General features: G+C 65.5%; 4 protein-coding genes across 11 annotated transcripts; 3 read left to right on the top strand and 1 right to left on the bottom strand.

Annotated features, from left to right (window-relative positions):
- The first annotated feature begins 2,696 nt into the window (after positions 1-2,696).
- MAFG (MAF bZIP transcription factor G) lies at positions 2,697-11,128 on the top strand. 5 transcript variants are annotated; one of them, XM_037810745.1, is made up of 3 exons: positions 2,697-2,887; positions 6,601-6,663; positions 6,749-11,128. In XM_037810745.1, exons 2-3 carry the CDS (start codon positions 6,628-6,630, stop codon positions 7,199-7,201), a joined length of 489 nt encoding a protein of 162 aa, XP_037666673.1. In that variant the 5' UTR covers positions 2,697-2,887; positions 6,601-6,627; the 3' UTR covers positions 7,202-11,128. The 5 variants fall into 5 exon arrangements, with proteins under 5 accessions (XP_037666673.1, XP_037666676.1, XP_037666672.1 ...); XM_037810748.1 differs by lacking the exon at positions 2,697-2,887 and adding an exon at positions 3,257-3,278; XM_037810744.1 differs by lacking the exon at positions 2,697-2,887 and adding an exon at positions 3,652-4,253.
- Positions 11,129-11,180: 52 nt separating this feature from the next.
- On the top strand, positions 11,181-16,723 carry SIRT7 (sirtuin 7). 2 transcript variants are annotated; one of them, XM_037810702.1, is made up of 10 exons: positions 11,181-11,339; positions 11,406-11,543; positions 11,691-11,795; positions 13,163-13,233; positions 13,332-13,404; positions 13,987-14,085; positions 14,158-14,394; positions 14,519-14,599; positions 14,822-14,928; positions 15,365-16,004. In XM_037810702.1, exons 1-10 carry the CDS (start codon positions 11,193-11,195, stop codon positions 15,372-15,374), a joined length of 1,068 nt encoding a protein of 355 aa, XP_037666630.1. In that variant the 5' UTR covers positions 11,181-11,192; the 3' UTR covers positions 15,375-16,004. The 2 variants fall into 2 exon arrangements, with proteins under 2 accessions (XP_037666630.1, XP_037666629.1); XM_037810701.1 differs by lacking the exon at positions 15,365-16,004 and adding an exon at positions 16,030-16,723 and having other exon boundaries at positions 11,182-11,339.
- A 604-nt stretch (positions 16,724-17,327) lies between these two features.
- On the top strand, positions 17,328-23,236 carry PCYT2 (phosphate cytidylyltransferase 2, ethanolamine). Of its 3 annotated transcripts, none has more exons than XM_037810703.1 (14): positions 17,328-17,461; positions 19,058-19,146; positions 19,570-19,731; positions 19,887-19,953; positions 20,339-20,423; positions 20,613-20,657; positions 20,791-20,844; positions 21,109-21,247; positions 21,489-21,571; positions 21,766-21,843; positions 22,033-22,098; positions 22,223-22,288; positions 22,542-22,630; positions 22,704-23,236. In XM_037810703.1, the coding sequence occupies exons 1-14, from the start codon at positions 17,373-17,375 to the stop codon at positions 22,804-22,806; spliced, it is 1,215 nt and encodes a 404-aa protein (XP_037666631.1). In that variant the 5' UTR covers positions 17,328-17,372; the 3' UTR covers positions 22,807-23,236. The 3 variants fall into 3 exon arrangements, with proteins under 3 accessions (XP_037666631.1, XP_037666632.1, XP_037666633.1); XM_037810705.1 differs by lacking the exon at positions 17,328-17,461 and adding an exon at positions 17,524-18,298; XM_037810704.1 differs by lacking the exon at positions 20,791-20,844.
- A 1,948-nt stretch (positions 23,237-25,184) lies between these two features.
- On the bottom strand, positions 25,185-25,746 carry NPB (neuropeptide B). The gene is made up of 2 exons (XM_037810754.1): positions 25,498-25,746; positions 25,185-25,417 (listed from the first exon to the last, which is right to left on the bottom strand). Exons 1-2 carry the CDS (start codon positions 25,738-25,740, stop codon positions 25,295-25,297), a joined length of 366 nt encoding a protein of 121 aa, XP_037666682.1. The 5' UTR covers positions 25,741-25,746; the 3' UTR covers positions 25,185-25,294.
- Positions 25,747-26,735: the final 989 nt, after the last annotated feature.

The raw sequence follows: 26,735 nt of genomic DNA, 5'->3' as shown, positions 1-26,735 counted from the left end.
CACCTCCCGCTTCCTGGGACCCACCCCCCTAGCTCAGAGCCTGGAATCTTACAGCCCTTGGCCCAGTGGGTGCCCTCTGATCTGGTTTCTGCCTCAGTTTCCTGCCTGGACCCTGGTCCTGAATTCTGGCCTCCCTCTGCTGGAACCTTCCCTTGTGGGGCCAAGCCCCGGCCCAAGGCCCCATACAGGCCAGGTTCAGGCTCCAGAACAAATGGGCCAGGCAGGGAGGAAGAGCTCACCCTGGGAGCCCTCAGATGGGTCCATCTGCCCCCTGGACCCCCATGCTGGAGAGGGGCCAAGAGGAGCAGACCTGGGGCTGTATCTGGGCTTGTACCCTGCTGTGGCTGGGGTGCCCTCAGCCTTCCCAGAGGTTGGTTTGGGGCCCGCTGCCTTCTGGGAGGAGCCCACTGAGTGTGGAGCTCTGCTCCCTGGAGGGTACAGCTGACCTACAAGGAGCTGGGGGGCAGGGGCTCCTGGGGGGATGCCGGGGACAGTAGCAGCAGGAGGGAGGTGCCCAGTGGCCACGGATGTCCAGAGAGGGGCGTGTGCAGGGAGGAACGGCTCGGGCACACCCGTCCCAGACCAGCGGGCCTCCCCTCAGAAGCAGGGGAGCCCTTCAGAAGCCCCAGCGGCCTGGTCAACTGGGGCCCAAGCAAGGCCGTGCTGCTGCTCCCAGGAGAAGTGCCCGGGCCGGGCGGGGAGCTGGCAGGCAGGGAGAGCTGCAGGCATGGCCAGCTTGGCCCTCGCCAGCCACTGAGCCTCTTGGACTTGCCAGCCAGACCGGGACAGGGCCTGGGCTTCGCGGTTTGGCCGTTTCAAAGGCAGCACCTTTCTCTCCCTGGACAGCCTCCCCCAGAGGTGCACACAAACACATCAGAACAGAGAGTACACATCTGATGGTCCAAGCCACCAAGCCTGGGCTCCTCTGCCCTGGTAGCTCCGGAAAACCAGCCTGGGGGGAAGGAGGGAGGCTGGGTCACCTTCTGGTGTGCAGCCCTCCCCACAGGCCCCAGAGAAGAGAGGGGACGCAGCACAGCACCCCATTTCCTGTCCTGTGGGTGGGAGAGTGGAGCAGCCGAGGGCCCACCTCAGGGCCCAGGGCATCTGCACATCTGCAGGAAGCAGCCCAGCACCCACACCCCCTCCTTGCCCCAGGTGAGTCCAGCCCTGTCCCTTCTCCATGGATTTGCCTGGTGGATTTGGGGTGAGTGCATTTCCCCCAAAAAGGCAGCGGAGGCCTGCGTCTGTACTGGAGGGGCGAACGGGGGAGAGGCTCCTTTCCGAATCAAAATGATGCGTAAGTCAGCTTCTCAGTTACCTCCGACATATAGGAATAAAGCTGCAAAGACCCGGGCCTGGGGGTGGTGTGCATCAGAGTGCAGTATATGCCCACCTGGCAGCTCCCTCCATCCCAGGGTCAGCCACCCACGTGTCCTGAGGTTGAGGTGACAGCTGGAGCTGGGTGGGACCATGGACAGGGAGGAGCAAGTCAACAGCCGGATCTTGAAGTCACTTGGTGTCACCTGCCAGGCCAGCCCTCAGGAGCCCAGGTCCTGCTGGGCAAGGCGGGGACAATGGCTCAGGGTGAACCCTCCTAAAATGGAGTCCGGGGGTGAGGAGGAAAAAGAGAAGGGGAAACAGAACAGGATTCTCGGCCTCCTGGCAAATTGTTAGTTTTTAATAGTGACCTCGGGGCCTTGAGAATTAAGGATTGCGTCCAGCCCCTGAGCTCTGTGCGACTCCAGCTGGCCCGGGCAGGAGGGGAAGACTAAGGCCCACTCACCCCGCAGAAGCAGGTGACGATCGTCCACCCACACCCGGTCCGAGGAGGCAGAAGGGAGAAAAGCTGTGGGAGCCCGGCAGACTGGCCAGCAATGCTGCCGCCTCCCTGCCGGCCTCCCTGCCTGGCACCCTGACTCCCATCCCAAAGGCCCCACTTGACTCCCGTGAGTGCCCCGGGCCGGGCTGGCTGGGCGGTTTTCCTTCCCGGCTTTACACCTGAGAAGAGAAGGCTGCATAAAGGTCCGGAAGCTGGAAGTGGACACCGGAGGCCACCTTCCCCTCGGCCACCTTTCCCCGGCGTTCAGAGGGGCAATGAGACCCTCGCAGGGAAGAGCTAAGCCGCGGCGCTCTCGGGAGCCCAGTTCCGGGCCGTTGAGGAAACGGGGAAGGAAGCGTGAGGATTCCTCCATCAGCTGCTGATTCAGCGGCTCTGGGACCCTCCCTAACCGGGGGCGCGGGGCCGGGGCCGGGGCCGGGATCTGCCCTAGGGCTGCCCGCAGGAGGCGCCAAGAGCGAGCAGGTGGCAGCGCCGCTCTCCTCAACGCGTCGGGCCCCGAGTCCCTCCCGGGACCGTGGGAAGTGGCGCTGGAAGCTGCAAGCCCGGGAAGGCTCCGGGAAACACGACCCTGGGGCTCCCGCCGCCGCCGCCGGGTGGGCGTGGCCCGACCACGAGACTCCGCCCGGGGGCTGGCGGGCGCGGCGGGCGTTGCCAGGGCGACGGCTCTCGGGCGCGCAGGCGCCGTGCAGCTCGCCCGCCCCGCCCCCGGCCGCGCCGCCGCGCCTTCCCCTTTAAGCGCCGGCGGGTCGCGACGCCGCTTCATGAATGGAGCCCACGTGACCAAACATCATGTGACGTCTGTGGAGCGGCGGCGGCGGCGGCGGGGCGGCGGCGGCGGCGGCCGCGGATCCCGAGCCTGGTCCGCTCCGGCCCGGCCTTCCCAGCGCGCTCGGCCCGGCCCGCGCAGGCGGCGACCCCCACCCCGAATCCCGGGCCCGGCCCCCCGCGCCCGGCCTCAGCCCCGCGCGGCCCCCGGCGCCCGCGCGGCCCCGCCCGGCCCCGGCCCCGGCCCCGGCCTCGGCCTCGGCTCGTCCGGCCCGCAGTGTGGTGAGTGCGGCGGGCGGCGCGGGGGGCGGGCGCGGGCCGGGGTGCTCCTGGGGCTCCTCCCGGGGGCGGGCCGGGTGCGCCCGCCGAGCGGTGGGGTCCGGCCGCCCCGGGTCTGGCCCGCTCCCTGCTGGCGGCCCGTGCCTCGATTTCCCCGCCGTTCGGGGACTGGACCCTGCCGCCTGGGGTGCCGCGGGGGTGGATGGGGCCCCGGGGGGCGCTGCGGCCGCGAGCGGCGCGCGCACGGAGCTACCTCGGGGGGGTCTGGGGTCGCGAAGAGGGAGGGGCAGCCGCCGCGGCGGGAGGGAAGGGCGGGGTCGAGCGGGCCGTCGCGGGGCGCGCAGGTGGCCCCGGGGGAGCCCGGCGGCCGCGGTTCTGAGTGCTGATTCATCAGGTGTCCGCGTCCGTCCCCCCGCGCGCAGGGGTCCCCGGCGGGGCGGGGGGAGGAGGCGGCGCGTGCCGAGTGGGCCCGGGAAGACCCTGCCCGCGCCGGCCTCGGCTCCCGTCGCACGCGTGCTGGGCCCGGAGGGAGACTTGCTGAGTCATCAGCATGAGGTCACTCGGTGCTCAACTTGGTGCCTGGGGTGGGGGAGGGGGGATGCTGGCGGGAGGGGTCTCGGGGGTTTCAAGGCCGGGAAGTGCAGGGGTGGAAGGAAAAGCCTGGGGATGTGGCATGGGGGCCAGGCCGAGGAGTCGGGGGCGTCTGTTTAAGTTTGGGCTGAGGGTGCTAGTGTCAAGCGTTGTGGCACGTGGGGAGGCAGGGGAGGGGTCACCTGCAGATCGTCTCCCAGGGAAGAGGCCAGGCCCTTGGGCCTGTCCATCCCCTCCCAGGCGCGCCCTTTGCGGGCAGTGGGCAGTCCTGGGTCTGGGGCAGTTCCCAGCCTGGGAAAGAGTTCTCTGAGCTGAGAGGAGGGGAGGAGCTTAGGGGCTGCCTCACTGGGCAGGAAGGAGCTTTTCCTTGTGCCCCCCAGGCTGGGCAGCCTCTGGGTGGACTGTGAGCCTGTGGGAGAGAGAAGGGTGTACATGGCCTGATCTGGGCTGAGTCGGAGCTGGGCGAGAGAGGAAGCCAGTTGCAGGGCTGCTGTACCAGGAAATTGCAAGGGAGAGGAAGCAGCAGGACTTAGAAATCAGGGGGCGCCGCCCTGCCACTCCCTTCTGCTGGCCTTGGGGTCTTGATGAAGCTGCAGGTGGTTGGATTTGTGAGGTGCCTGGCTTTCGGGGTGCAGCAGATGTGCAGGTGTGGACGGCATGATGTGGGAAGAGAGCAGCTCCCCATCACCCCAGAGTTGTTCCCACTTGAGGCTGAGGTTTGACAATGTGTGAAGTTAGCCAAGTGCTCTGCAGACTCCTGGGAAGTGACAGCCCGAAGGTGGTGTGGCCGAGAGCTACCTTTCCTTGGGTGCACAGTGCTTCCGGGGCAGGGGAGGGAGCATGCAGCCTACAAGGAGCTGATCCTGTCTGCTGCACCCTTGCCGATGGGTTGGTGGCTAGGTGTGGCTGGCCTTGTGGCTCGTCCTCCCCCTGGACTCCAGGGGTTATCCCCCTAGGGAAATGCAGATTCCTGGAGGGGGTTGAGTCTTCACAGTGAAAACTGAGACTCCTTTTAGAGAATGGCTTTCTTAGCTGAGTGGCTTTTGGAGGATGTGGGTCTGAAGGGCGGGGCCAGGTTGGGGTGCCAGAGTGGGCACAGCCTGCTGCCTCCCTGCCTGCCTGCGGCCCGGATGGTGGGAGCAGGGGCTGACTGTCTGGCCCCAGGGGAAGGGATGGGACAGCCCAAACCTCTGTCCTTTTCCTGGCACTCTGGGTGGGTGGCCAGTGTACCTGGTGGGTTGAGGCCCTCGGGATCATCTGCTTCCCTCTAGTGAGCTCAGTCTCGGGGGAAGTGGCAGTGCCCCAGCTCTGGACTGGCCTCAGATCCAGCCCCTGGGGACGGAGCTCCCATGGGTGCCGGGGGCCGCCACTCCCAGCCCGTCTCCAAAGGCGGCCCTGCCCCTCAGTGTGTCCGGGGTGGCTGTGCTAAGGCCGGCCCTCCCCCGTCGCGCACATGCACACACAGCGACACAGCAGGCACCAAGGCGAGGGGCTGTGTGTGCTGAGCCCAGGCTTTCTGCGAGGTGAAATCTGTCGAGGAGGCACTTTTCCGTGAGCTCTTAGAAGTCATCGTTGTGCTAAGCGGTCTGGGGGAGGGGCAGGAAAAGCAGGTGCGGAGGCAGCCTGGGGGTCCCAAGAGGGTGTCCCTGTGCCCTGCTTGGCTCTGCTGGGAGGGCCTGTTTCCCGGGGCGTGGGGCCAGACGCCGCGTCGGTTCTGTGGTCTCTAGTTCCTGGGTCATCCCCAGCCTTTGGCCTGCAGGAGGCCCCGTCCCTGCTGGGGGGCCTTGGCCTGCCTCCCCTCTCCCTAAGCCACAGCCTCCCCCCTGGTTGGAAGCTGGGGAGGCGGGGTCTCCACCCGAGTGCACACCCGGGCCTCTGACTCCCCGAGTGAGAGCAAGAAAGCCCCCCAGCTCAAACCCTCCTCTGCGCCTGTGGCTTCCTGGCAGTGTGTCTTACCCACCTGTGTACTCGTTTTTTGGGCCATTTACCTTCCCGAGCCTAACTGGGAAGTGGGGGGCAGAGCAGGGACAGGGGGTCCTGGCCGTGGGCCTGGTGAGGGCTGGGCCGAGCCTGGAGACCTTCTGGCCTCCAGGGGCTGGGTGGGCACTGAGTCTGAAGGGAGGGAGGGGCAGGCGGCTCCTGGCTCAGCTCCTGCCCCTTCTGTTTTGAGTTCCTGAGCCTGTGGGCCCTGACCCGGGAGGCCAGAGAGCAGTCAGTGACCCCTGGGGTGCGGTGACCCCCTGTCCCTGCTGGGCAGGCTCCTGGATGGCTAAACGTGGCCGCCCTTGTGAAATAACCTGGAAGGGTGGGGCAGGGGCCCAGAGGTGGCACCCAAAGCCACAAGGGCAGTTGCCCCATCAGTGGGCGGTGGGCCTTGGCTAGGCCCCAGCCCTCTGCTGCCCCAGGGTGGGGGAGCTCCCCACCACGGGTCGGTCCCCCGAAACTGAGTCAGAGCTGATTGAGTGACATCCCCCTCCCCAGCTCTTCAAAGTTAGACTCCTTCACCGCCCTGTCTACCCGAGTTCCCAGTGGGGACGGACCCCTGAGTCTTTGTGAGCGGGGGTCTGTCCCAGCGGGCTGGGGAGACAGCCCTGGGGGTGGGCCCTGGGCCACATGCGCAGGGTCCTGGCCCCCCTCACCTGCCAGCCCGGCCCTCCCAGGGCTGCCGCGGGGCCGGGAGCGCCAGCGCCGGGGAGGGAGCAGCGCCATATGCTGAGTCAGCGTGACTCGCCGGGAACAGCCGCTCGGGGCGCGCCGGGGTTATTTTTAAAGCTCGTGGCTTCCTCCTCGGCCGGCCCTCCCGCCTCTCGCCCCTCCGAGCTCCCCCGGCCCCTTTTCCGTGCCTCTGCCTCCCTGGCTGCCTTCGGTTCCCCTTCCCCTGTCAGACCCTTCTGGGCTCCCGCTGGGTGCCTGAGGGCGCAGCAGAGCGGCCCAGCCCCGGATCCACTGAGGGGCTGCCCTGGGGGCAGGTATGGGGGAGCGGCGGGCAGGCTGGCGCAGGAGGGCTGGGCCCCTGAGCCGCAGGTGCCCGTGTGCAGCGCGTCCCCGCGGCTCTGTGAACGGGGTGAAGTGGGTGGAGGCTGGGGCTGGGGTCTCCAGGGCCCTGACCCCGCTGTGTCTTGCAGAGTGCCTGCTCGCTGTGTCCCCGGGTTATGACGGCTCCCAACAAAGGAAACAAGGCCCTGAAGGTGAGCAGGCAGGTGGGGGCCTTGGGCTGGGGCGGGGTGGGGGGCTGCCCGCCCACCTGTGACCGCAGGCGCCTTCCGCCCCCAGGTGAAGCGGGAGCCCGGGGAAAATGGCACCAGCCTAACGGACGAGGAGCTGGTGACCATGTCGGTGCGGGAGTTGAACCAGCACCTGCGCGGCCTGTCCAAGGAGGAGATCATCCAGCTGAAGCAGCGCCGGCGCACGCTCAAGAACCGGGGCTACGCCGCCAGCTGCCGGGTGAAGCGGGTCACCCAGAAGGAGGAGCTGGAGAAGCAGAAGGCGGAGCTGCAGCAGGAGGTGGAGAAGCTGGCCTCGGAGAACGCCAGCATGCGGCTGGAGCTCGACGCGCTGCGCTCCAAGTACGAGGCCCTGCAGACCTTCGCCAGGACCGTGGCCCGCGGCCCCGTGGCGCCGGCTCGGGGTCCCCTGGCCGCCAGCCTGGGGCCCCTCGTGCCCGGCAAGGTGGCCGCCACCAGCGTCATCACCATTGTCAAGTCCAAGACGGACGCCCGGTCGTAGGGGCGCGCGCCCAGGCGGGTCCGGGAGGGCCAGCGGCCCGTGGCGGCTTCAGCAGCCCGGGCCCCTCTTCCTTCTCTTTTCTCTCTCCTGCCCTCCCCCACCTCCTCCCACCTCTTCCCCTTCCCCACAAAGCACAACCTCCACCTGGGGGCCCGAGCTGAGCCCCCTTTGATTTCGTCGTGGTTGTCGTGTGTCTTGTACATTGGAATTGGTCAGTTCGGTGGTGACGTGGGCTCGCCCCTTGCCCTCGCTGTCCCCAGGCCCTGGGATCCGTGGCCCGAGGGGCTGCCTCTGCCCCCTGCCTCTGGCCGCTGCCGGGCTGGGGGGTGGGCGATGTGTTCTAGGTGAGGAGGGCCCTGCCTTGGAGAGCGGGGCTGTCTGCGGGGCATGGGGTGGGGGATAGTGTGGCCACGGGCCAGGGTGCAGCGCTGGGTGCGACGCACTGCCCTGAACGAGACCAAAACCACGGGGTGTGCGTGGTGCAGGGTACATCGGTGTGTCCTGCCAGGGGTCCCGTGTCACTGTTTACATGACCTGTTTATGTGGTTAAATAGCCCTTTATTTAAGAGAGAAGTTCCTTTTACAAAGTTATTAAATTATATGTTTAAAGCTAAAGAGAAAGAAAAGAGCTGCAGAGTATTTATAAAATTGTGTTTTTAAAACAAAAAAGAACCAAGTGAGAACATTTGACCATATAAATGGAAAAGGAAAAAAGGTATAGTAGAAACTTTGTTAGTTTAAAAAAAGGAAAAAAAAAAGATCCATTTCTTGTAAACTTATGAACAACTCTTTGTGGCTGTTGGAGTTTAGTTTTTATATACACAGAGTTATCAGACGTTATTTATAAAACTTAGTTTTAAAAAAGACAAAAAAAAAAACAACTGAACCACAAAGCGACTGAAGGCGCGTGCTGGCGTCCTCTTTGATATCTCTTTTGCAATTGTACCGAAAGTGACTTACTCCCTTGCCCCCTGCTTCCGTCTCTTGCCGGTGCCGTGGTGTCGTCCGTGCCTGGTGAGGTCCTTGTGCAGCCGTAATGTGCTGGTGCTTCTGGTGACCTTTGACCTGTGGGTGTCACTTCTTGTGTCTGTTCTCCCGTGTTTGTTTCTCGGGTTTAGTTGTGTTCTTGCTTCTGCCGGCCTGCAGGGCCTGGGGTGTCGGGCAGCGCCTGCCTAGCAGGGGCGTGGGGACCTGTGCCCACCACCACAGCCCCCTCTTCCCGTGCCCTGTGGCAGGCATTGGATGTGGGACAAGGGGCTCTGCTGCTCCCACCCCCTGACACTTGGATTTGTGTGTGTCCAGGAGCTGGACTGATCCCGGGGGAGGGCAGGTGACACGGGGCTACCCCAGCGGCCCCCAAGCTGTTTCCATGCCCACCGCCACCTGTCCTGGGTGGCCGGGACCAAGGAGCCACTGTGAGTGGCCCAGGGACTGCTGTCTTCCTCATGACCGGCGGGCAAGGGACAGCCTTGGCTCGGTTCCCTAGCTCTCTGCGTAGCCTCAGCCGGAGGACCCCCAGGGCCCAAACTGGGGGGTCGTGAGTCCCCCTACACTCCTCTCCTAGGTTTGCTTCAGTTCTGGGGGGTGGTGCCTCCCTAGGCAGAATGGTTTGGGGGCCACTGAGGCACCCCTTCTTCCTCATACCTGCCTTGTCCCTAGAGTCTGGGGGTCATCCACCAGCCAGACAAGGGCTCTGCTGGGACCCACAGCGCCGGGTCCTGTCCCCGCACCTGCACTCGCCGGCAGCTCTCGATCCGGCCCTTCTTCCGCCTCCCTTTGGGGTGTGTGTCTTCCAGGGTCAGCGTCTCAGCTCTCAGAGGTGCTTCTCCTGGGGCCTCGTCTGCCTTCCTTCCAGCCACTTGGTGCAGAGGGCCCTCCCACCTCGGCTTGGGAAGCTGTCTTGGAGTGTGAGGGGATGCCCACATGGGCCTCGCCTCAGGGTCACCAGTTGGGTTTTCTGGGTCCCAGGCCCCGGACTAGTGCAGGAGTGCGAGCAGGCGAGGCTTACGTCGTGGGCAGTGGTGTTTTCATCTGAGGGTGTGACCTGGCAAGTCTGAGATGGGAACGGGTGGGCTGTAGGCCTCTATCGTCCCGAGCGGGCTTCTCTTGGCTCTCCTGGGGCCTGGGCCGCCTCCAGGTGGAGATTCTGACTGTCAAATCTGAGTCCCTTGGGGACTTCTTTCTCTCTTTCAAGACTGGAGGGTTTTGTCTAACAGAAGTCCAGTGTGAGTGGCTCGTGCCGGTTGTAGCAGCAGTGAGTTGGAATTGTATCATAAAGCACCCAAAAGAGAGGTTGTGACCTGCCTGGAGGGGGAGGGACAGACTCTCCATTTCCTTGTCATCTCTGTCTGAGCACCTGCAGCAGGTGCAGACGCCAGGGGTGGAGAGCAGAGGGAGCAGCAGGAGCAGGGTCTGGGAGGAGCTCCCCTAGCTTTCCAGGAGTTGACGGGGTCCCTCGAAGGCCATGCTTCTCCCTGAAGTGTTTGGGTTTGGAGCAGCTCTTCCGCGGGGAGGGGGCACACCCCTGTCCGGCAGGCCTTTTCCTCTTCACCTTGGTTTCTTGGCAGCAGCCTCTTGTTCCCACATGACTGCTTGTTGTCTCTAATCCTTGTTAATTCAGTTTTCCTACTGTGAGGGTGTCGTGTTCCTTTTCCTTCCTCTTCTACTGAACCTTTGACACAGCGAGTCGAGGGCTTTGGCTCAGGCCAAGTCGCCCACACTTGTCCGCTAAGTAAACCATAACGTGTCTTCCCTTCCACCTGGCCCTTGCCCCTGCTTCCTCTCATCACAGCCTGGACACTCGGATTTCAGAGGAAACCCAGCAGGAACAGGCAACCTCCTGCCCAAAGAGTGTGGCTGCCGAGACCCCCTAGGCCCCCAGCCGCTGCTCTTGCGTAGGTGCTGCTCCCTGGTAGCTCTGGGGGTGCTGGTGGTCCTCCCTTGCTTTGGCCCCCTGCACGCCTGACTGTCGGCGGCCTCCGCGGTCTCGGTGTTGCGGCCCACGGCTCTGGTCTGCTGCACTGCTTCGGGGTGGGCGGTCAGGCCCCATGCTGTCCCTGCCAGCCTCTGGTTGGCCCGTGCTCCCTGTCCACAGCTGGGAAGCCTCAGCCACAGCCTGCAGCACCGTTTCCGCTCTGGGATCTTGTGTTATTTTTTTAGGCTGTGGTTTGGTGAAGGGAACCAACACATTAACGATTTTTCCCCTAGAAGCCATTGAATAATTCTCTTTGGCACCTTTGCGCCTTCCTGTTGGCTGTCAGTGGTTTGATAGCAGGTGGAGAGAATGCAGAACACACGTGGCGCCACACTGAGGCAGGGGCGTGCCAGCAAGACTGTCCATGCCCACCGTGCTTTGGCCTGCACAAATGTCCACCGTGCCCAGAGCAGCAGCCTTGCCACCTCAGGTGTCCCACAAGTCCAAGCTGGCTGGCGGAGGCCGCCCCTGTTCTGGGTGGTCAGTTGGGCCTTGGCCCCAGTGGTGGCCCTGTGGCCCAGCCTTGTCCTTCTCCCCATCTCTTCCGTCTGCTCCCTCCCTGAAGCCTTGAACCAAACAGGAGAATGGGGCGACAGGACAAGGGCTGCCCGCTGTGTCCAGCTCTGCTGCTCTCCAGGCGCTCAGACGGTGGGTCCGAGCAGGGTGAAGCTAGGGGGAGGCTGCGGAGAGGTGCCCCGGGGCTGGGTGGGTCGAGGTGGGGGCAGGTGTTAAAGGTCTAGGCGAGGACGGGCCCAGGGCGGCCCCACACCTGCCCCTCGCTGTCGGCCGTCGGGGCCCCTCTGCCCCGCGCAGTATTTATTGCTAAATTATTGTCCGGGAGGGGCGGCGCTGGGCCGGCCCCCCGGGTATTTATTGCTGTACATAGTGTATGTTTGTGACATATAAGGTTTTCTTTATTTTGTATATGACCAATAAAACACCTTTTAAAAAGATACTGGCAGGTGCTTCCTTGGGCGCCGGAAGGGGCGGGGCCGGGAGGGGCGGGGCCTGGTGCGCATGCGCGCGGCGGCGGGCGAGGCGGAAGCGGAAGCGCGGGCTGCCCCGGGAGCGATGGCAGCCGGGGGTCTGAGCCGCTCTGAGCGTAAGGCGGCGGAGCGGGTCCGCAGGCTGCGGGAGGAGCAGCAGCGGGAGCGCCTGCGCCAGGTAGGCCCCCGCCCGCCGCGCCCCGCGCCCGGCCCCGCGCGGCCCTCACTGCCCGCCCGCCCGCAGGTGTCCCGCATCCTGAGGAAGGCGGCGGCCGAGCGCAGCGCCGAGGAGGGCCGGCTGCTGGCCGAGAGCGAGGACCTGGTGACGGAGCTGCAGGGCCGGAGCCGGCGGCGCGAGGGCCTCAAGCGGCGGCAGGAGGAGGCGAGTCCCGCGCGGCCGGCGTTCCGAGGGTGCAGGCGGCCTCCCGTCCCGGGCTTCTGCCGGGAATTCCTTGGCCCCGGCCTTCTGCCCGGGGGTGGGGGCAGCAGCCAAGGACGGGGTCGATGGCCAGCCTCGGCTTCTCTGCAGGTGTGCGATGACCCAGAGGAGCTGCGGAGGAAAGTCCGGGAGCTGGCCGGCGCCGTCCGGAACGCCAAGTACTTGGTCGCCTACACGGGCGCGGGGATCAGCACGGTAGGGAGACGAAGCGGGGGTGGCCGCGCTCGGGGAGCTCCCCGCGCTGCTCCACGCCCGCCTGCAGAACCGAGAGGGCCGGGGACCGAGCGCTCCGAGGATCATGCGACTGTGGGCCCAGAAGGGCATACGGAGGGCGCCACCTCCCCGGTGGCTTCCCCGGGGTGGAGGACGGAAACGTTATTAATTAGATGACTACGCTGCGTCCGTCCTCGAGTAAACACAAGGAAGGAAGAGAGAGGGACACCCGACCTATTGGCTTAGTGTGTTTAAAGTTATGGAGGTTGGCTCAGGCTGGGTCCCTTCTGGGTTCATTGTGTTTCTGAGTGTTTAAGGAAGGCAAAGAGAAGGCCAGAGAGTCAGGATATCCTGGGTAAAGAAGAGAAATGCACTGAGCTTTGAGAAGTTCCATTGAGGAGCTGTCTTGGTCTTTGGAAGCGTGAATGGCTCATTGTCCATCTAGTTTGATGGCGGTGAGTTGAGTAAAGACCTAGTAGAGAGCCAGGAAAACATCTTGGTTGACTTTTTGGGAGAGGCGACATTGAATCAGGGCCCTAAAGGATGGGAAAGATTTCCCAGGTAAAGGTGGGGGGAAAAAACAGCGGAGGCATGGTGGTAAGAATGTGTACAGAACGTGTTCACTGGCCTACTTCAGAAGTACCTGGGGAAAAAAAAAATCTGGAGCCCTGGCATCTGGCCTCCTCCTCCACAGTCACATGTAAAATCCAGTCATGTGATCACCTGGAGATAGTAACGACCTCTTGAAGAGCTGGGAGTGGCACCTGTAGACCTTGTGCTGCTCGTTAGTTTGATGGGAGCATCGCTGCCTTCTGAAGGCGACAGAACCACTGGCTGGGGTGGGCACCCTGTTCCTGGCACATCTTTTCTTATCTCTCGGGATGGGGTTCACTGAATTGGAGGCTTAGGATATTGAATAGCATTTTATCTAACCTGGAGAGATCCTGTCTTTGTGAAGGTGGACCAGGAGCCACTTAGAGGAGAAAGCATCAGGATGCAGGAATTTGAACAGATGCTCAGTTAGGGGTTCACATTTGCACTGAATAGGTCCTGGGGGGACAGGCGAGCCTGACCAGCCTCCCTTCAGGGTTGAGGCCCGCGTGACAACACAGCAGAGGTTCCCACGTCCCGCATCCTTCCAGCCAGAGGGAAGGAGCTGCATTCTGGCACACTCCATTTCGGTCAGGCAGGCCAGACTAGGAAACACTGGGACTGTGGCATGAATTGGACCGACTCGTGGGCCTGCCTGGAGCGCGGCAGGAGAAACACTGACTTCTCATTCTTGGGAATCCAGCCAGAACCCACCACAATGCCCTCCTGGGGGCCTTGTCTGTTTTCTGAACACGCAGGCAGCCTCCATCCCAGACTACCGGGGCCCTAATGGAGTGTGGACGCTGCTTCAGAAAGGCAGGCGCGTCAGGTAAGCAGGCCGGGGCGGCCCCTCTGAACGGAGGCGGAGCAGGCAGACAGGGCTGCCCTCGCAGCACCCTCACCTTGGCTTTCCCCGCCATCTGGCAGTGCTGCTGACCTGAGCGAGGCCGAACCGACGCTCACGCACATGAGCATTGCCCGCCTGCATGAGCAGAAGCTGGTAAGAGCCCGGGGCGGGCGCAGGGCCCACAGCGCCACCTACCTGCCAGCGCGGGACCGCGCCTGCCGCTGCCTGCCAGCTCAGCCCCCCACACACCCACCGAGGGGCTCGGGCCCTCCCTCCAGCCCTCCCTGTGCTTCCTCTCCAGGAGGATGAGGCAGCCTCTTTCCGGAACTCTCCGGGCAGGCCAGCCTCTGTCCCCGCACTACTGTAACCCCTTCCCCTCCCGCTTCTCCTGCACTGCCCTCACGGACCTCGGAAGCCACCCTTGTTACAGGGGAGGCTCTGGGGGCCTCTGGAGGCCCTGTGTTGGCCCTTCCAGCCGGGTCAGGGAGGCGCGATCTGCCAGGGCCTCTGGGGAACTGCAGCATAATGACTCCAGAGAGCACCCTCTGGGGACAGAGTCGCTTCCCAGCTACTGGGGGAGCTGAGGGGCAAACGCTTGCCGCCTCCCTCCTCTGACCGGCTCCGAGGGCTGCAGAGCTGTTGGCGGTGGGCCGCGGCGCCCTCCCTCCCACCGGGCCTTCCTGGGAGCAGCTGGGCAGAGCCTACCTGAGCTGACTCCCACCCTTGTCCCTTCAGCTGCAGCACGTGGTGTCTCAGAACTGTGATGGGCTCCACCTGAGGAGCGGGCTGCCCCGCACGGCCATCTCGGAGCTCCACGGAAACATGTACATTGAAGTGAGCAGGCCTGGCAGGGCACGGGGGGGTGCAGCCAGGCAGGTCCGCTCATGGCACCCCCTTTCCTCTCAGGTCTGCACCTCCTGCACCCCCAACAGGGAGTACGTGCGGGTGTTTGACGTGACAGAGCGCACTGCCCTGCACCGCCACCAGACGGGACGGGCCTGCCACAAGTGCGGGGCGCAGCTCCGGGACACCATCGTGCACTTTGGGGAGAGGGGGACGTTGGGGCAGCCTCTGAACTGGGAGGCAGCAACGCAGGCCGCCAGCAGAGCAGACGTGATCCTGTGTTTGGGTTCCAGCCTCAAGGTAGGTGGTGAGGGCACGTGTGGGAACAGGGCTGGACGTTCCTGCCCCTTCCTTCCCAAAGCTGGCTGCCTCAGCGTTACGCCACTGTGTGTGTGTGTGGTATGTCTGTCCGTATATCCATCAGGTTCTAAAGAAGTACCCATGCCTCTGGTGCATGACCAAGCCCCCGAGCCGGCGGCCCAAGCTCTACATTGTGAACTTGCAGGTAACCCGTGGGCTCTGAGCGTGGGAACAGATGTTCCCAGAGTCACCTCGTCCCACCCCTTAGAACCGAAGGGTCTGGAGAGATGCCCCTGGGACGCTCAGGACCCACACTGACGTGCCACGGAGACCCACACCCCAGGGGCACTTGGGGATCCTTGAGAGTGGGGAGAGGTGACTGGGAGGGAGTGGGGTGCCATTCCTGCTGGCCTCTCCCTGCCCTCAGTGGACACCCAAGGATGACGGGGCTGCCCTGAAGCTACACGGAAAGTGTGACGACGTCATGCAGCTCCTCATGGATGAGCTGGGCCTGGAGGTCCCCCCCTACAACAGGTGAGAGGGTGCCTCCCACAGCACCCAGGTGCTGTCCCCGCGTGTGGATGGGCCTTGTCTGTCTTCTCATGAGCTGAGCAGAGAGGAAGCACTGAGTGTTGGGAGTGGAGTGTGAGGGGCGACTGAGTCAGGGGGCCCCCGAGGAACCGCAGTGGCTAGCTGAGACCCTGCGTGCACGCTCCGCCCGGCGGGGAGATGCAGCCTCCAGTGTGCTCCGTGGCAGCCCCCTCAACCCTCAGCTAGCCACGGATGGGAACGGTGCTTCGAGGGAGTGCGTCGTGGCAGCGCTGCCCAGGCTCGGTGTGCTTGTCTTTGGGAGTTGGCAGACCTTTGGGAAGCTTAAAAGAAACTGTCTTAACCTAGAACTTGTGATAATTTAGATGTGGTGTGTGTTTTGAGTAAAAAGTTTACACTTTCTTTTTCTGTGAATTTTCAGGGTCTTATAGGGGAAATCAATAACTTCTTTTAATCAAAGGGTTCAAGAAATTAAGGATCCCTTCACCTTCTGGGCCTGGCAATTCTTGTATGTTATGTTTGTGGTGTTCTGTAATGTGGCCCTGTCGTGTACTGTACTTTTTTTTTTTAACATTAATTTAGCTCATTTTCTTTATCAGTGCCTCTCTGTATCTTAAGTTTACAATACGTGGTTCTACATCTCAAATCAGACCTATGATTTTTTTCACACTGTAGTCCATAGGGCTCCCTACCCCTCACCCCCTCCCCAAGGCACAGTCTGGGAAGGGGGAGGGTCTGCTCTGCCTGCCCCCTTGCCGTCTGGGTGAAAGGTGGGGCCCAGGGGTGTGGTGCACCCTGCGTGTGCACTGCTCACTCGACCTCGCGCAAGGGCCCCTGGCTGTGAAGAGGTCGAGCTAATCTGTGTGTGGACCTTTGATTTCCCACTCAGGGAGGTGCCCTTTGCCGCAGCTGTTCTGGAATTTGGTAACGGGGGGGCGGGGGCTACTACTGACCACAGCCCAGCCATGATTATGACAAAGGGGAGGGGCGGGTGGCACGGCAGGGTGGCCTCAGCTTTCCCGTCATGGGGCAGGTGGTGGCTGTGCAAGCCTCCAAGGCACACCTGACCCAGCTTTCTTTCGGTAGGTGGCAGGACCCCATCTTCTCCCTGGCGACCCCTCTGCGAGCTGGCGAAGAAGGCAGCCACAGTCGAAAGGCCCTGTGTAGAAGCAGCGAGGAGGCCCAGCCTGGGGACCGAGGGGCCCCACTCAGCTCAGTGCCCATCCGAGGGGGCTGGTTTGGCAGGGGCTGCACTAAACGCACAAAAAGGAAAAAAGTGACATAGCCCTTGTGCTTGGTGCAGGGCAAACAGTTGGCACTTTGCAAATTGCCAGACTCTTATTCAGGGACGAGGGTCACCCCGAATGGGGCTTGCCCCCAGGGGTCTGGTGAGAAGAGTGAATTGGGGGTGGCATCTTCCTGCGATGTCCTTGGCCGTTTATCTGTCTGTGGAAAGCAGGCACCTCCTGGTGACTGGTGCTGCTGCTGGGCGGCCAGCCCTTCACCGGTTCAGCTCTGGACACAGGGGCAGTGACCCTTTTCTCTAATAAAGAACTCTGGTGATAATTCACACCTGGCTGGCCAAGAGGAAGTACACAGCTGCCTTACCTCACTCAACAGGCTAATCTCAGGGGCCTAAACCCTATTTCTACTACTTCTTACTGAAAATTGTTAACTTTATAGAAACTTTTTCTGTATTGGGAATGTGCAAAGGGGGCGGGTTGGGGCCTGGACCCCGAGCAGAGCGTTACGATTTTTTATTAAACATCCCTGCACTCTGTCCTGGCGTCGCAGGTGACCCCTGCTCCGACGCGGTCCCAGTGCGGCAGTCCCGGTTTCTCCGCCAGGCAGATCCTTGGCAAAAACGAAGGAGCCGGGCCCGGCGAGTTTGAAAGGAGGCGGGGGCGGGGCTCGGGCGGGGACGCGCACGCCATTGGCTGCGCGCTGGGGGGGTTGTCGGGCAGGACGGCCAGCGCCATGCAGCGATGAGGGGGGACCGCCCAACCTGTGGGGCGGGGTTTGTGGGGCAGGCGCACGCCGTTGGCCGCACGCACTGGGGGGCGGGGTCATCGGGCGCTCTCCCTGGGGCGGGGGGCGGGGCTCGGGCGACGGGCGCACGCCATTGGCCGCGCGCGGAGGGGCGGGGTTATCGGGCAGGACCGCGAACGCCGTGCGGCGGTGAGGCGGGATCTCCGAAACTGTGGGGCGGGGTTTGTGGGGCAGGCGCACGCCGTTGGCCGCACGCGCTGAGGGGCGGGGTCATCGGGCGCTCTCCCTGGGGCGGGGGGCGGGGCTCGGGCGACGGGCGCACGCCATTGGCCGCGCGCGGCAGGGTGAGGCCCGCGTGAGGGCGGTGGCGCGTGCGCGGGGCGGGGCGCCGGGGTCGGGCGGGAGGCGCGGCGGCCGCCCGGAGTCGCGGCTGCGGGGCCATGATCCGGAACGGGCACGGGGCAGCGGGCGGCGCGGGGCGGCGGGGCCCGGCGGAGCGGCGCACCGTGCGGGTGTGGTGCGACGGCTGGTGAGCGCGGCGGCGGCCGCTGCCTTCCGGGGCCCCGGGGCCGGTGGACGGGACCGCGGGGGCGCCGGGCCGTCGGGGAGGCCGGGCGGGCAGTGGGCCTGAGCGGGAAGGCCGCGCGCCGTCGGCGTCGGGGGCCGGGCGAGGCGCCTTTTCTCCGCCGCGGCCCCGCCCCCGCCGTTAACGCCCCGGCCCGGGGACCCCCGCCGCGGCCTCGCCCGAGGGCCGGGTGGCGGGAAGGGGCGCGGGAGGCCGGGCCGTGTGGGCGTCGCCGGGATGCTGTGCGCGCCCTGAGGGCTCGGCCCCTCCGTGGCCGGCCCGCGGCCCAGACGGAATCACCGGAATCTGCCCGGGACCCCAGGGAAGCTCTGCGTCTCCGGCCCGCCCGAGCGCCCAGGAGGCCCGTCTCTGCTCCGGCTGAGCAGGCAGCGGGCGCGGTCTTAGGATCCCCTAGGGGCTATTGGTGGTCAAGGGGGAGCCAACGCTCTTTGATAATTTGTCGCCGTTGGTGCTCCCCTGGGCATTGACTCGATGACAGCACAGGAAGGACCTTTACCACCTGGTTAGCCCTGGGCCCCAGTGAGAGCACCTCAAGGAGAAGGGACGATGGCTTCTTGTGGACTCTGACCTTGGTCCTGGCAAGGCCCCTGCTGCCAGGCGGGCCAATCACAAGGCCACAGCGACAGGGACACAGTGCCACCCCCCATCCACTGCGGTGCTCCCCCAGGCCAGTGGGTACGTGGCCAGCCAGCTGCCCAGTTGGACTTCTGTTGCCCCTTAGCCCTGGCCCAGCACCCTGTGACCTGCCGTGCTTGTCTGCTGGGGCCTGGTGCACCCAAGGTGAGGGTGGTCGTGGCCCTGGGCACGGCGTGTGCTGTGCCTCTTCACCTGGGGAATCGGGGGGAGCTGTACCCATGACTGAGGCCAGGCTGGGAGCTGGGGTGGCACATGGGCCATCCTATGAGTGGTCACGTTCCTTCCAACATGTCACATGAGCCTAAGCATCTTAGGGGGCTTTGTGGGTAGCTTTGTAGTTGGAAGTTAACCTGTGAGCAGACCCAGTGCCAGGGGGCAGGGGGGTGGCCGTTCATCTCCAGGGACCTTATTCTTCCCCGAGGCTGCCGTGGTAGGAAATGAGTTTTAAAGCCAATAGTTCCCAAGTCCGTGTCCTTCTCTTGGCATTTTTTGTTTTATGTAGGACTCTTAGCTCTGGGGGCAGTATCAACTCAGCTGTCCTCTCCCCAAGTTAATGTTGGCGTATTGCAAAGCTCGGTGCGACCCTGCACCCACAGGTTGGATGTGGGAGGAGGGGGTGAGGGCAGAGCCCAGCTCCCTGCATGGGCAGTGGGGCCTGCCCCACCCTCCGAGGGCCCCAATCCCCAGAGGGCCCCACCCAGGCCCAGGCTGGTTAACCTGGCACTGACAGGTCTCACGCTCTGCCCCCGGGCCCCAGGGACCAGCAGCTGGACCGCTGAGCATGCATGTCCCTTACAGAAGCCCAAGCCCAGCTGGTTGCCAGGGCCAGGCTTGAGTTCCCAGGGGCAGCTCCTCGGAGAGCTCCTCAGCACAGGGACTGACCAGCTGTGCCCGTCCTCACAGCTATGACATGGTTCATTACGGCCACTCGAACCAGCTGCGTCAGGCGCGGGCCATGGGTGATTACCTGATCGTGGGCGTGCACACTGACGGTAAGCTGCAGCCTGCCGAGCCGGCTGCACGGCCGGGCCCTCCACCCCCACACCCAGAGCCCTGGCTGAGGGCCTGAGCCGGGCGGCTGATACTCCCTCTGGCTGTGCCACCCATTCCCCACTTGCTTTTCCAGTCGTGTACCCAGCATGGCCCAAGCTCTTGAGCCAGGCCTGTAGAACAGAACAGTGACCACTCGCCGTGGGACCCCCTGTGGGCTGGGGGCCTAGTGTGAGCCCTGCGTGTGGTTACACTTGACGTGCAGCTGGGGTGGGTGGCGGAGGGCCCAGGGTGGGGTCCTGAGAAGGAGCTCTGGGATGTGGGATGTGCTGGTGGGCAGCAGGGGGGCTTCTGAGACGAGGTTTGGGGGAGCTGGTGGCCTGGCCCCCAGTGGTCACTGTCTCGTCTGTCTCTCCCGGCTGCAGAGGAGATTGCCAAGCACAAGGGGCCCCCGGTGTTTACCCAGGAGGAGAGGTACAAGATGGTGCAGGCCATCAAGTGGGTGGACGAGGTGGTGGCAGCTGCCCCCTATGTCACCACGCTGGGAACGCTGGACAAGTACAGCTGCGACTTCTGCGTCCACGGCAGTGAGTGGTGGGACTGGGGTCCCGGGGCCCCCAAGGTGCGGCCCCACCCTTGAGGCGCCGGGAGAGCCCTGTATCCTCCCGCCCGTGGCCGTGGGCCCCCGAGAGCCTCCCGCAGCCTGGGGCTGAGAGCCTCGTCCCCACACGTCACCCCTCAGATGACATCACGCTGACTGTGGATGGCCGTGACACCTACGAGGAAGTGAAGCAGGCAGGGAGGTACAGGTGCGTGCCTGTCGCCTCCCATTCCCGGGCCCTGCCCTTGGGCTCTCAAGGGGTGGGGGAGCCTGGAGGGTGGAGGGGGGCAGTGGCCTGGATCCGTGTCACCTGGCTCGGCAGCCCCCAGCCCCACTGGACACGTGGCCGGGGCAACTGAGAACCCGGGCTTTGGTTTTAGCTGATGTTGATGTAAATGGCCGAGGGGCGTGGGGGGCTCCCTTGGCAGAGAACACATGGGAGTGGGGTGGAGGCCTCAGCCCTGTGGCGCTGTCCTTGTCCTCCTGCCTGGCCCCCCGTCCTTCCCTTTCCTGGAGGCACACAGTGGGCTTCCTGGAGGGCGGGCTCGTTGGTCGTGACCCGGGTGATGCTCACGAGCCGCCCCTGCCCCCAGGGAGTGCCAGCGCACCCAGGGCGTGTCCACCACAGACCTGGTCGGCCGCATGCTGCTGGTCACCAAGGCCCACCACAGCAGCCAGGTCAGCCTGGGGGGCCCGGGGTGCAGGATGCGGCTGGGAGGAGGGGGGTCCCCAAGAGCTAGCATCCACGTTGCCCTCTGAGGGGTGGCCAGGGGTTGTGGGAGCTGCCTCCACTGCAGCCCGCCGCCCCCTCCCCACCGTGGGCTCCGGGGCGGCCGCCCTGCCCTCAGCCCCCTGCCCCCCTTGCAGGAGATGTCTTCTGAGTACCGGGAATACGCAGACAGCTTCGGCAAGGTGAGTGGGCCCGGGCAGGGCGGGCAGGAGGTGGGTGCCAGCTGGCCCAGCCCGGCAGCCACGGCTGGGAGGAGGAGCCAGAGCTGCTGTGGCGGCAGCTCTAACCAGGTGGCCCGGCCCTCTCTCCCTCTAGCCCCCTCACCCGACACCCGCCGGGGAGACACTTTCCTCAGAAGGCTCCTCCCAGGTGACCCGACGGTGGCCTTGGGGTGCCAGGTCCCCAGAGGGCCATGTCCTGTGGCCACTGAGCCCCGTGCCTCCTCCCGCCCGGGCTGACCTCTGGGAGTTGGTGTGGCCGCAGGGCCCTGCCCAGCCCGGAGTGGGTGCCGGCCTGCCCTTCCCTGCCTGCCCCCTGGCTGAGGTGCCACCTCCACCTGCCCTCCCCCCCACAGACACAGGTGGCTCCGGCTGAGGAGCGGCTGCTGACTGGGTCCCCCCTGTGTGCTTACAGGGCCCAGGGGGGCGGAACCCCTGGACAGGGGTGTCCCAGTTCCTGCAGACGTCCCAGAAAATCATCCAGTTTGCTTCTGGGAAGGAGCCCCAGCCGGGGGAGACCGTCATCTATGTGGCCGGTGCCTTCGACCTGTTCCGTATCCACCTCCCGGCTGCGAGGAGTGGTGGCCCCAGCCTCCCACCCTGGGGGCTGCGGGTATCTGGAGTGGCCTCCCTGGCTGCCTGGCTCTCCTGGGCCAGGGCATGGGGGTGAAGAGTGGGGGCAGTCAGAGGCCAGGAGTGCTGGGTACAGGAAGGGGCCTCTCTCCTGCTCGAGTCCCTGGGGTCCATGGGTAGACCCCCACCCCACCCGTCACCTGCTTCTTAACCGGGATGCAGACATTGGGCACGTGGACTTCCTGGAGAAGGTGCACGGGCTGGCGGAGAGGCCCTACATCATCGCGGGCCTGCACTTTGACCAGGTCAGCGTCCGGCGCCCACACGCTCCCCCCACACAGGGACTGGGGGGCGGGCAGGGGGGCCTTGCCCACACCAAGCCCTCCCGACCTGCTCCCTGTACTTGCTGGGGGCGTGCCGAGGGTGGGGGCACGCGGGGAGGGGCCGCTGCCTGCAGCGCCCGGGCTCACCAGGCCGGCCTGGCCCACTCTGGCTCCAGGAGGTGAACCGCTACAAGGGGAAGAACTACCCCATCATGAACCTGCACGAGCGCACCCTGAGTGTGCTGGCCTGCCGGGTGAGTGCCCCAGGGCCACGGGCGTGGGGTGGCCGGGGCTCCCGGGAAACCGACTGGCCCATGGCCGACCGGCCCCAGCACCCAGCTCTCCCAGGGCCTGTTCCCCACAGGGCCCCGGGGCACCTGGCCGGGGCCCCGTGTCGCTGGCAGGAGGGGCCGGGCTAGCCGCTGTGCACGCTGTCCCTGCAGTACGTGTCAGAAGTGGTGATCGGGGCGCCGTACGCCGTCACGGCAGAGCTCCTGGACCACTTCAAGGTGAGGCTTCCAGGTAGCAGCACAGGGCAGCTCTGCCAGGCTGCAGACAGCGACTGCTGGTGGATGCCCGCTGGGCAGGGCTGTGGGGAGGGGACGGGCGCCATAACCCCCTGCTCCTTCTCAGGTGGATCTGGTGTGTCACGGAAAGACAGAAATTGTACCTGACAAAGACGGCTCTGACCCGTACCAGGTGGGCCTGCGCTGGCTCTCAGGATGCAGTGGGGCAGAGGCCCGTCACCTGTCTGTGAAGTGTGGGCTGGGACAGTGACATTCTGATGGCCTCACAGATGGCGAGGGCACATCAGCTAACAAGCGCAAGGAGCAGCTTGCGCCACACTGGGGACCTTGCCCCTGGTCCCAGGAGGCTCCCCAGGCTGGGCGGCGGGCAGGTCCCATGCCCAGGGCGGTGGCGGTGCCGTCAGCTCCTTCCTCCTGGCCGCCAGGAACCCAAGAGGAGAGGCATCTTCTGTCACACGGACAGCGGCAGTGACCTCACCACAGACCTCATCGTCCAGAGGATCATCAAGAACAGGTGCGGGGGCGGGGGCTACCCGCCATCCAGCATCCCCCCAGCTGCCACCCACTCACGCTTGCCTGGCCCTCAGGTTGGAGTACGAAGCACGGAACCAGAAGAAGGAAGCCCAGGAGCTGGCCTTTCTGGAGGCCGCGAAGCGGCAGGACGGCACCCAGCAGGTGGAGGAGGACTGACTGCCACTTGGAGAGGCACTGAGGCCACTTTCCTTCCCTCGGCCGAGAGGTCTCTGGGGGTCCCACAGCCCAGGTGCCGCCCTCTCTAACTTGCCTGCCTCCAGAAGGCCCTGAACAGAGAGGGCGCCCAGCACAGCAGAGCAGCCCAGCCGGCAGCGGGATAGAGTACCTGCGGCGGAGGGCAGGAAGGCCTTGCTTCCACCTGCTCCCGGGATGGCCGCCTGCCTGGGTGGGGGCAGGAGGAGCTCCCTCGCCCTGCCTGGCACCCTCTGCCCTGGGTATGTCCAGGGTGTCCTGGGGCCAGGAGGCCACTCCCTGCTGCCTTGCCAGCCCCACTGCCTCCTTAGGAGCCCTCTCTTCCCCGAGTCTCACTTCCCTCGCTGACCTCCTCACGGGAGCCTCTGAATAAAGCCTGGGGAAAGCTCTGTCCCTGCCTGCAGCACCGAGCCCTGCTGGGGAGGGCCAGGAAACCCGCCGATACCCCCACCCCACCCTTGGCCCAGCTCCCCACCACCCCCAAGCAGGGGTATGGGAGTACAGGCAGCCTGGCAGCAAGCCAACCCCCAGATCTGGGCACCCCTCACCCCAGCTGCCCACCCTGCAGCAGAGAAGCAGGGCTGAACCCGGCCCTCCTGCACAGAGCCGGGCACCCCACGGGACCCATGCGCATCCCTGGGGCCCTGCCCCCGAGTCAGGGAGCCCTCCTGGAGTGGCCCCAGGCCAGCGGGGACATCTACGGAGGAAGCAGGGGCCCCCTGCCACCCGGAAGGGCTCCCCTGCCCTGCAGCTGCTCACGTCCCCAGCCTCGGGGTGTCCTCTCTCCCTTTGAGGAAGGGGGCGCTTGTGTGACTCCTTGCTTTCACTATTTAACTTTGGTAGTTGGAAAACTTGGCGCTCCCATTTTCCCGTTAACCACGTGCCGTAGCGGCACTGTGCGGGTCTGTGCGGGTCTGTGCGGGTCTGTGCGGGTCTGTGTGTCCTCCGAGTCCAGCTCCCGGCCTTGCTGGGTTTGCTGGGCTGTGCCACCCGCAGACCCTCTAATTGGTTCAGCGGCCGCGCAGGGAGGTTCCAGGCAGGTCCCGCCGCAAGCTGGAGGGCTGCGCCCCGGAGGTCCGGCCCCCTCCCTGGGCCCTGGTGTCATGGGTGCACAGACCAGGCCAGTGGGCGCCACTGGCTGCCCGGAGCCTCCAGCAGCGGGGCTGTGGTGGGAGGGGTGTGTCTCAGCCAGGACGCAGGTCCTGTCCCCTGCGGGACCCTCGAGACCTCGCCTGCCAGAAGCTCCAGGGGCTCCAGAGCTCCCCACCAGACAGCAGCCCCGCCCGCGGCACGGCCCTTGGGTCCGGGTGGCCGGAGGCCCAGGACCCTGCGTTCTCTGAAGTGCACTAAAGCGGGGGAGTCGGGAGCCCCTGAGAACGGCAGGGGGTGGGGGGGGGTGGGGGTCAGGAATCAACCTGTGGGATTGTGACAGTGATGGCCCGGGTAGCAGGTCCAGGGGGGCGCTCGGGGCCAAAGCTGGCCTGGGCATTTAACATACTTGAGGAAGGCACAGGGCCAGCAGGAGACCCCTTCTTTCTTGTACCCCTGAGGGGACAGGAGGGCCTCAGGGTTGTCCTGCTGGTGGTGGTTCTGCCGCCTCTGGGCAACCCCCCACCCCCACCCTGGGACCTCCCACCGGGCCAGGCCTGAAGGGCTCCTCCTGCTTCTGGAACTGCACCAGCTGTCTTCTGGGGGTTCCTAAGGGAAGCCCTCCAGGAGCTGCCCCTCTAAAGAGGATGAGTGGGCAAAAAAAAGAAAACAAACCTGTATCTAAGGAGGAGCCAGGATCCTGGGTGCAGAGATGAGAGAACCCCTGGGGTGGGTGGTCCGGAGGCTTCCAGAAGGCAGATACAAGCTGCATAGACCTGACTACCACTGGGGACCTGGGCTGGGGTGCTGGGGGTGGGGCTTCATGCCAGGTGTGGCGGGCAGGGCTGGGGAGGCTCACCAAGGCTTTGGGGGGCCAGGTGAGGTTTCAGAAGAAGGTGAAAGGGCACAGCAGTGTTTTCCGGGGAGTGGGGTCCAGGGGTGCCTCTGTGTAGGGTATTTTAGGGGAGTCTGGCAGCCTGACGAAGGTTCTGGGGGGTGTCTGTGTCCAGGGCCCAGAGGGGATTGGGCAGTGGGGTCTGGTGGGCAGGGTCTGGGGGTGAGCCCATTCCTGGGGATGGGGTGTGGAGCTCTTGGCAGGCTCTGGTCTCCTCCCCCTGCTTCGTGGGGGAAAGGGGAGCTGCCTGGGGACCGAGCAGGGCCCCACCACGGTACCCGGGACAGGCACCTCCAGGTGTGGAGACTCCGGACGCTGCACCCCTCCCTGGACGCCCCCTGGAAGCAAGGTCCTCTTCGCTTCTCGCTTTATTCATCTCCTCATTGGGGGTGGGGGGTGCCGTCTGCGCCAGACAGGGCCTGGGGGCGTCGGAGGGGGACGGGGAATCTCGGCGACAGCGAGCGGGGCTCAGGCGCAGTCGGCCGTGTCCAGCGACAGGAAGACGTCAGCCTTGCACTGGACGGACCCGCGGCCGTCGGGGACCCGCGCGCAGCTCCGCAGGTTCGGGGCGACGTCCTTGACGCACACAGCCTGGGGGTGCAGGTGGAGGCTGAGGGCGCCGCCCCGGCACCCGGGACCCTCGCCCCCAGCCCCGCGCCGCCCGCACTCACGAGGCTCCGCAGGCTGGGGCGCAGCTGCGGGAGGGCGCCGGCCCGGCCCAGGGGTCCCGCCGCGGTGCGGGGCTCGGAGCGCCGCCCGTGCGGCGACCTGCGGAAGCCGGAGAGCAGCCCCGCGGCGCGGCCCACAGAGTAGTGGCCGGACCCCGCCGCCGACCTGTACCAGGCGAGGGCGGGCGGCGCCAGCAGCAGGCACAGCGCCAGCGCGGCGGCCACCAGCGTCGCGGGCCGGGCCATGGGGACGCGGGCGGGAGGCGGCTGGGAGGGCAGGGCCGGGCCGCGCCTTATAGCGGCGGGGCCGGGGGCGGGGCCGGGGCGGGGCCGCGGAGACCCCGTCGGGCCTCCAGCGCTGCTGCGCGGTCCCCGGGCCCAGGGTGGGGTTCCCGGGGCTGAGTGGAGGCCGCCTCCGCCCCGGCCTGCGCAGCCACCCCTTCCTCCCCAGGGGCAAGTCCCCAGGCCTGCGAGGCCGCCCCCTCCCCCGGGGGGCAAGAGGGGGCGACTTCTCTAGCCCTAAAGGGGAGCTAACCCCGAGGGCTCTGGCAGTCGGCTGGGAGAGGCCCCAGACGGGAGGGCATCCTTGCCCAGAGAAAAGTGGATATTGGAGGGGGCTCCAGAGGGGAAGATGGGGAGGCCAGCGGCAGGACCCTGCCCTCCCGGGGCTGCGGCGTCTCCTGGGGGTGTGGGAAGGCTTGGAGAGGGTGAGAGGGCCGAGGCAGTGAGGTCCTGAGGAAGGGCTGAGTCCGCTGGGGGAGGCAGCTGGAGCCCGAGGGGAGAGAGTGTGGAGGGCCACTTGGGGCGTGAGACAGACATGGGGTGTGTGACAGGCAACCCCAGAGGACCCAGCTGGGAGCAGGAAAGGCAGGAGGGCAGAGATCCCGGAGCAGTGGTGGCTGAGCACCCCTGTGGCCCCTGAGATCAGGGCCCAGGGGGTGGACTGCCAGGACGGGTGGCTCTGAGAGCCTCCACCCAGCAGGCAGCCGGGGGATGATGGGGTGGGTGGGGGCCCAGGGCCAGGCCGAGGCTGACAGCCTGGGCCTTGGAGCACAGGCCCAACCCCAGGGGTCATCCCAGACACTGGGGGTCCAGTGGCACCCAGCCAGGGGGAACCCCTCAAGGAGAGCCTGGGAAGCTGCAAGCCCTGGCTGCTGGCCCTGGCCACCTGGAGGCTGCCCCACAAGGGGACATCGAGGGGACATCGTTCCTGCAGCGGATCCGCCCTGGCCAGGCCAGGA

Source organism: Choloepus didactylus, chromosome 18 (assembly GCF_015220235.1).
Source record: "Choloepus didactylus isolate mChoDid1 chromosome 18, mChoDid1.pri, whole genome shotgun sequence".
NCBI lineage: Eukaryota > Metazoa > Chordata > Mammalia > Pilosa > Megalonychidae > Choloepus > Choloepus didactylus.
Note: the sequence above shows the minus strand (reverse complement) of the source record. Positions and strands in the feature narration are given on the sequence as shown.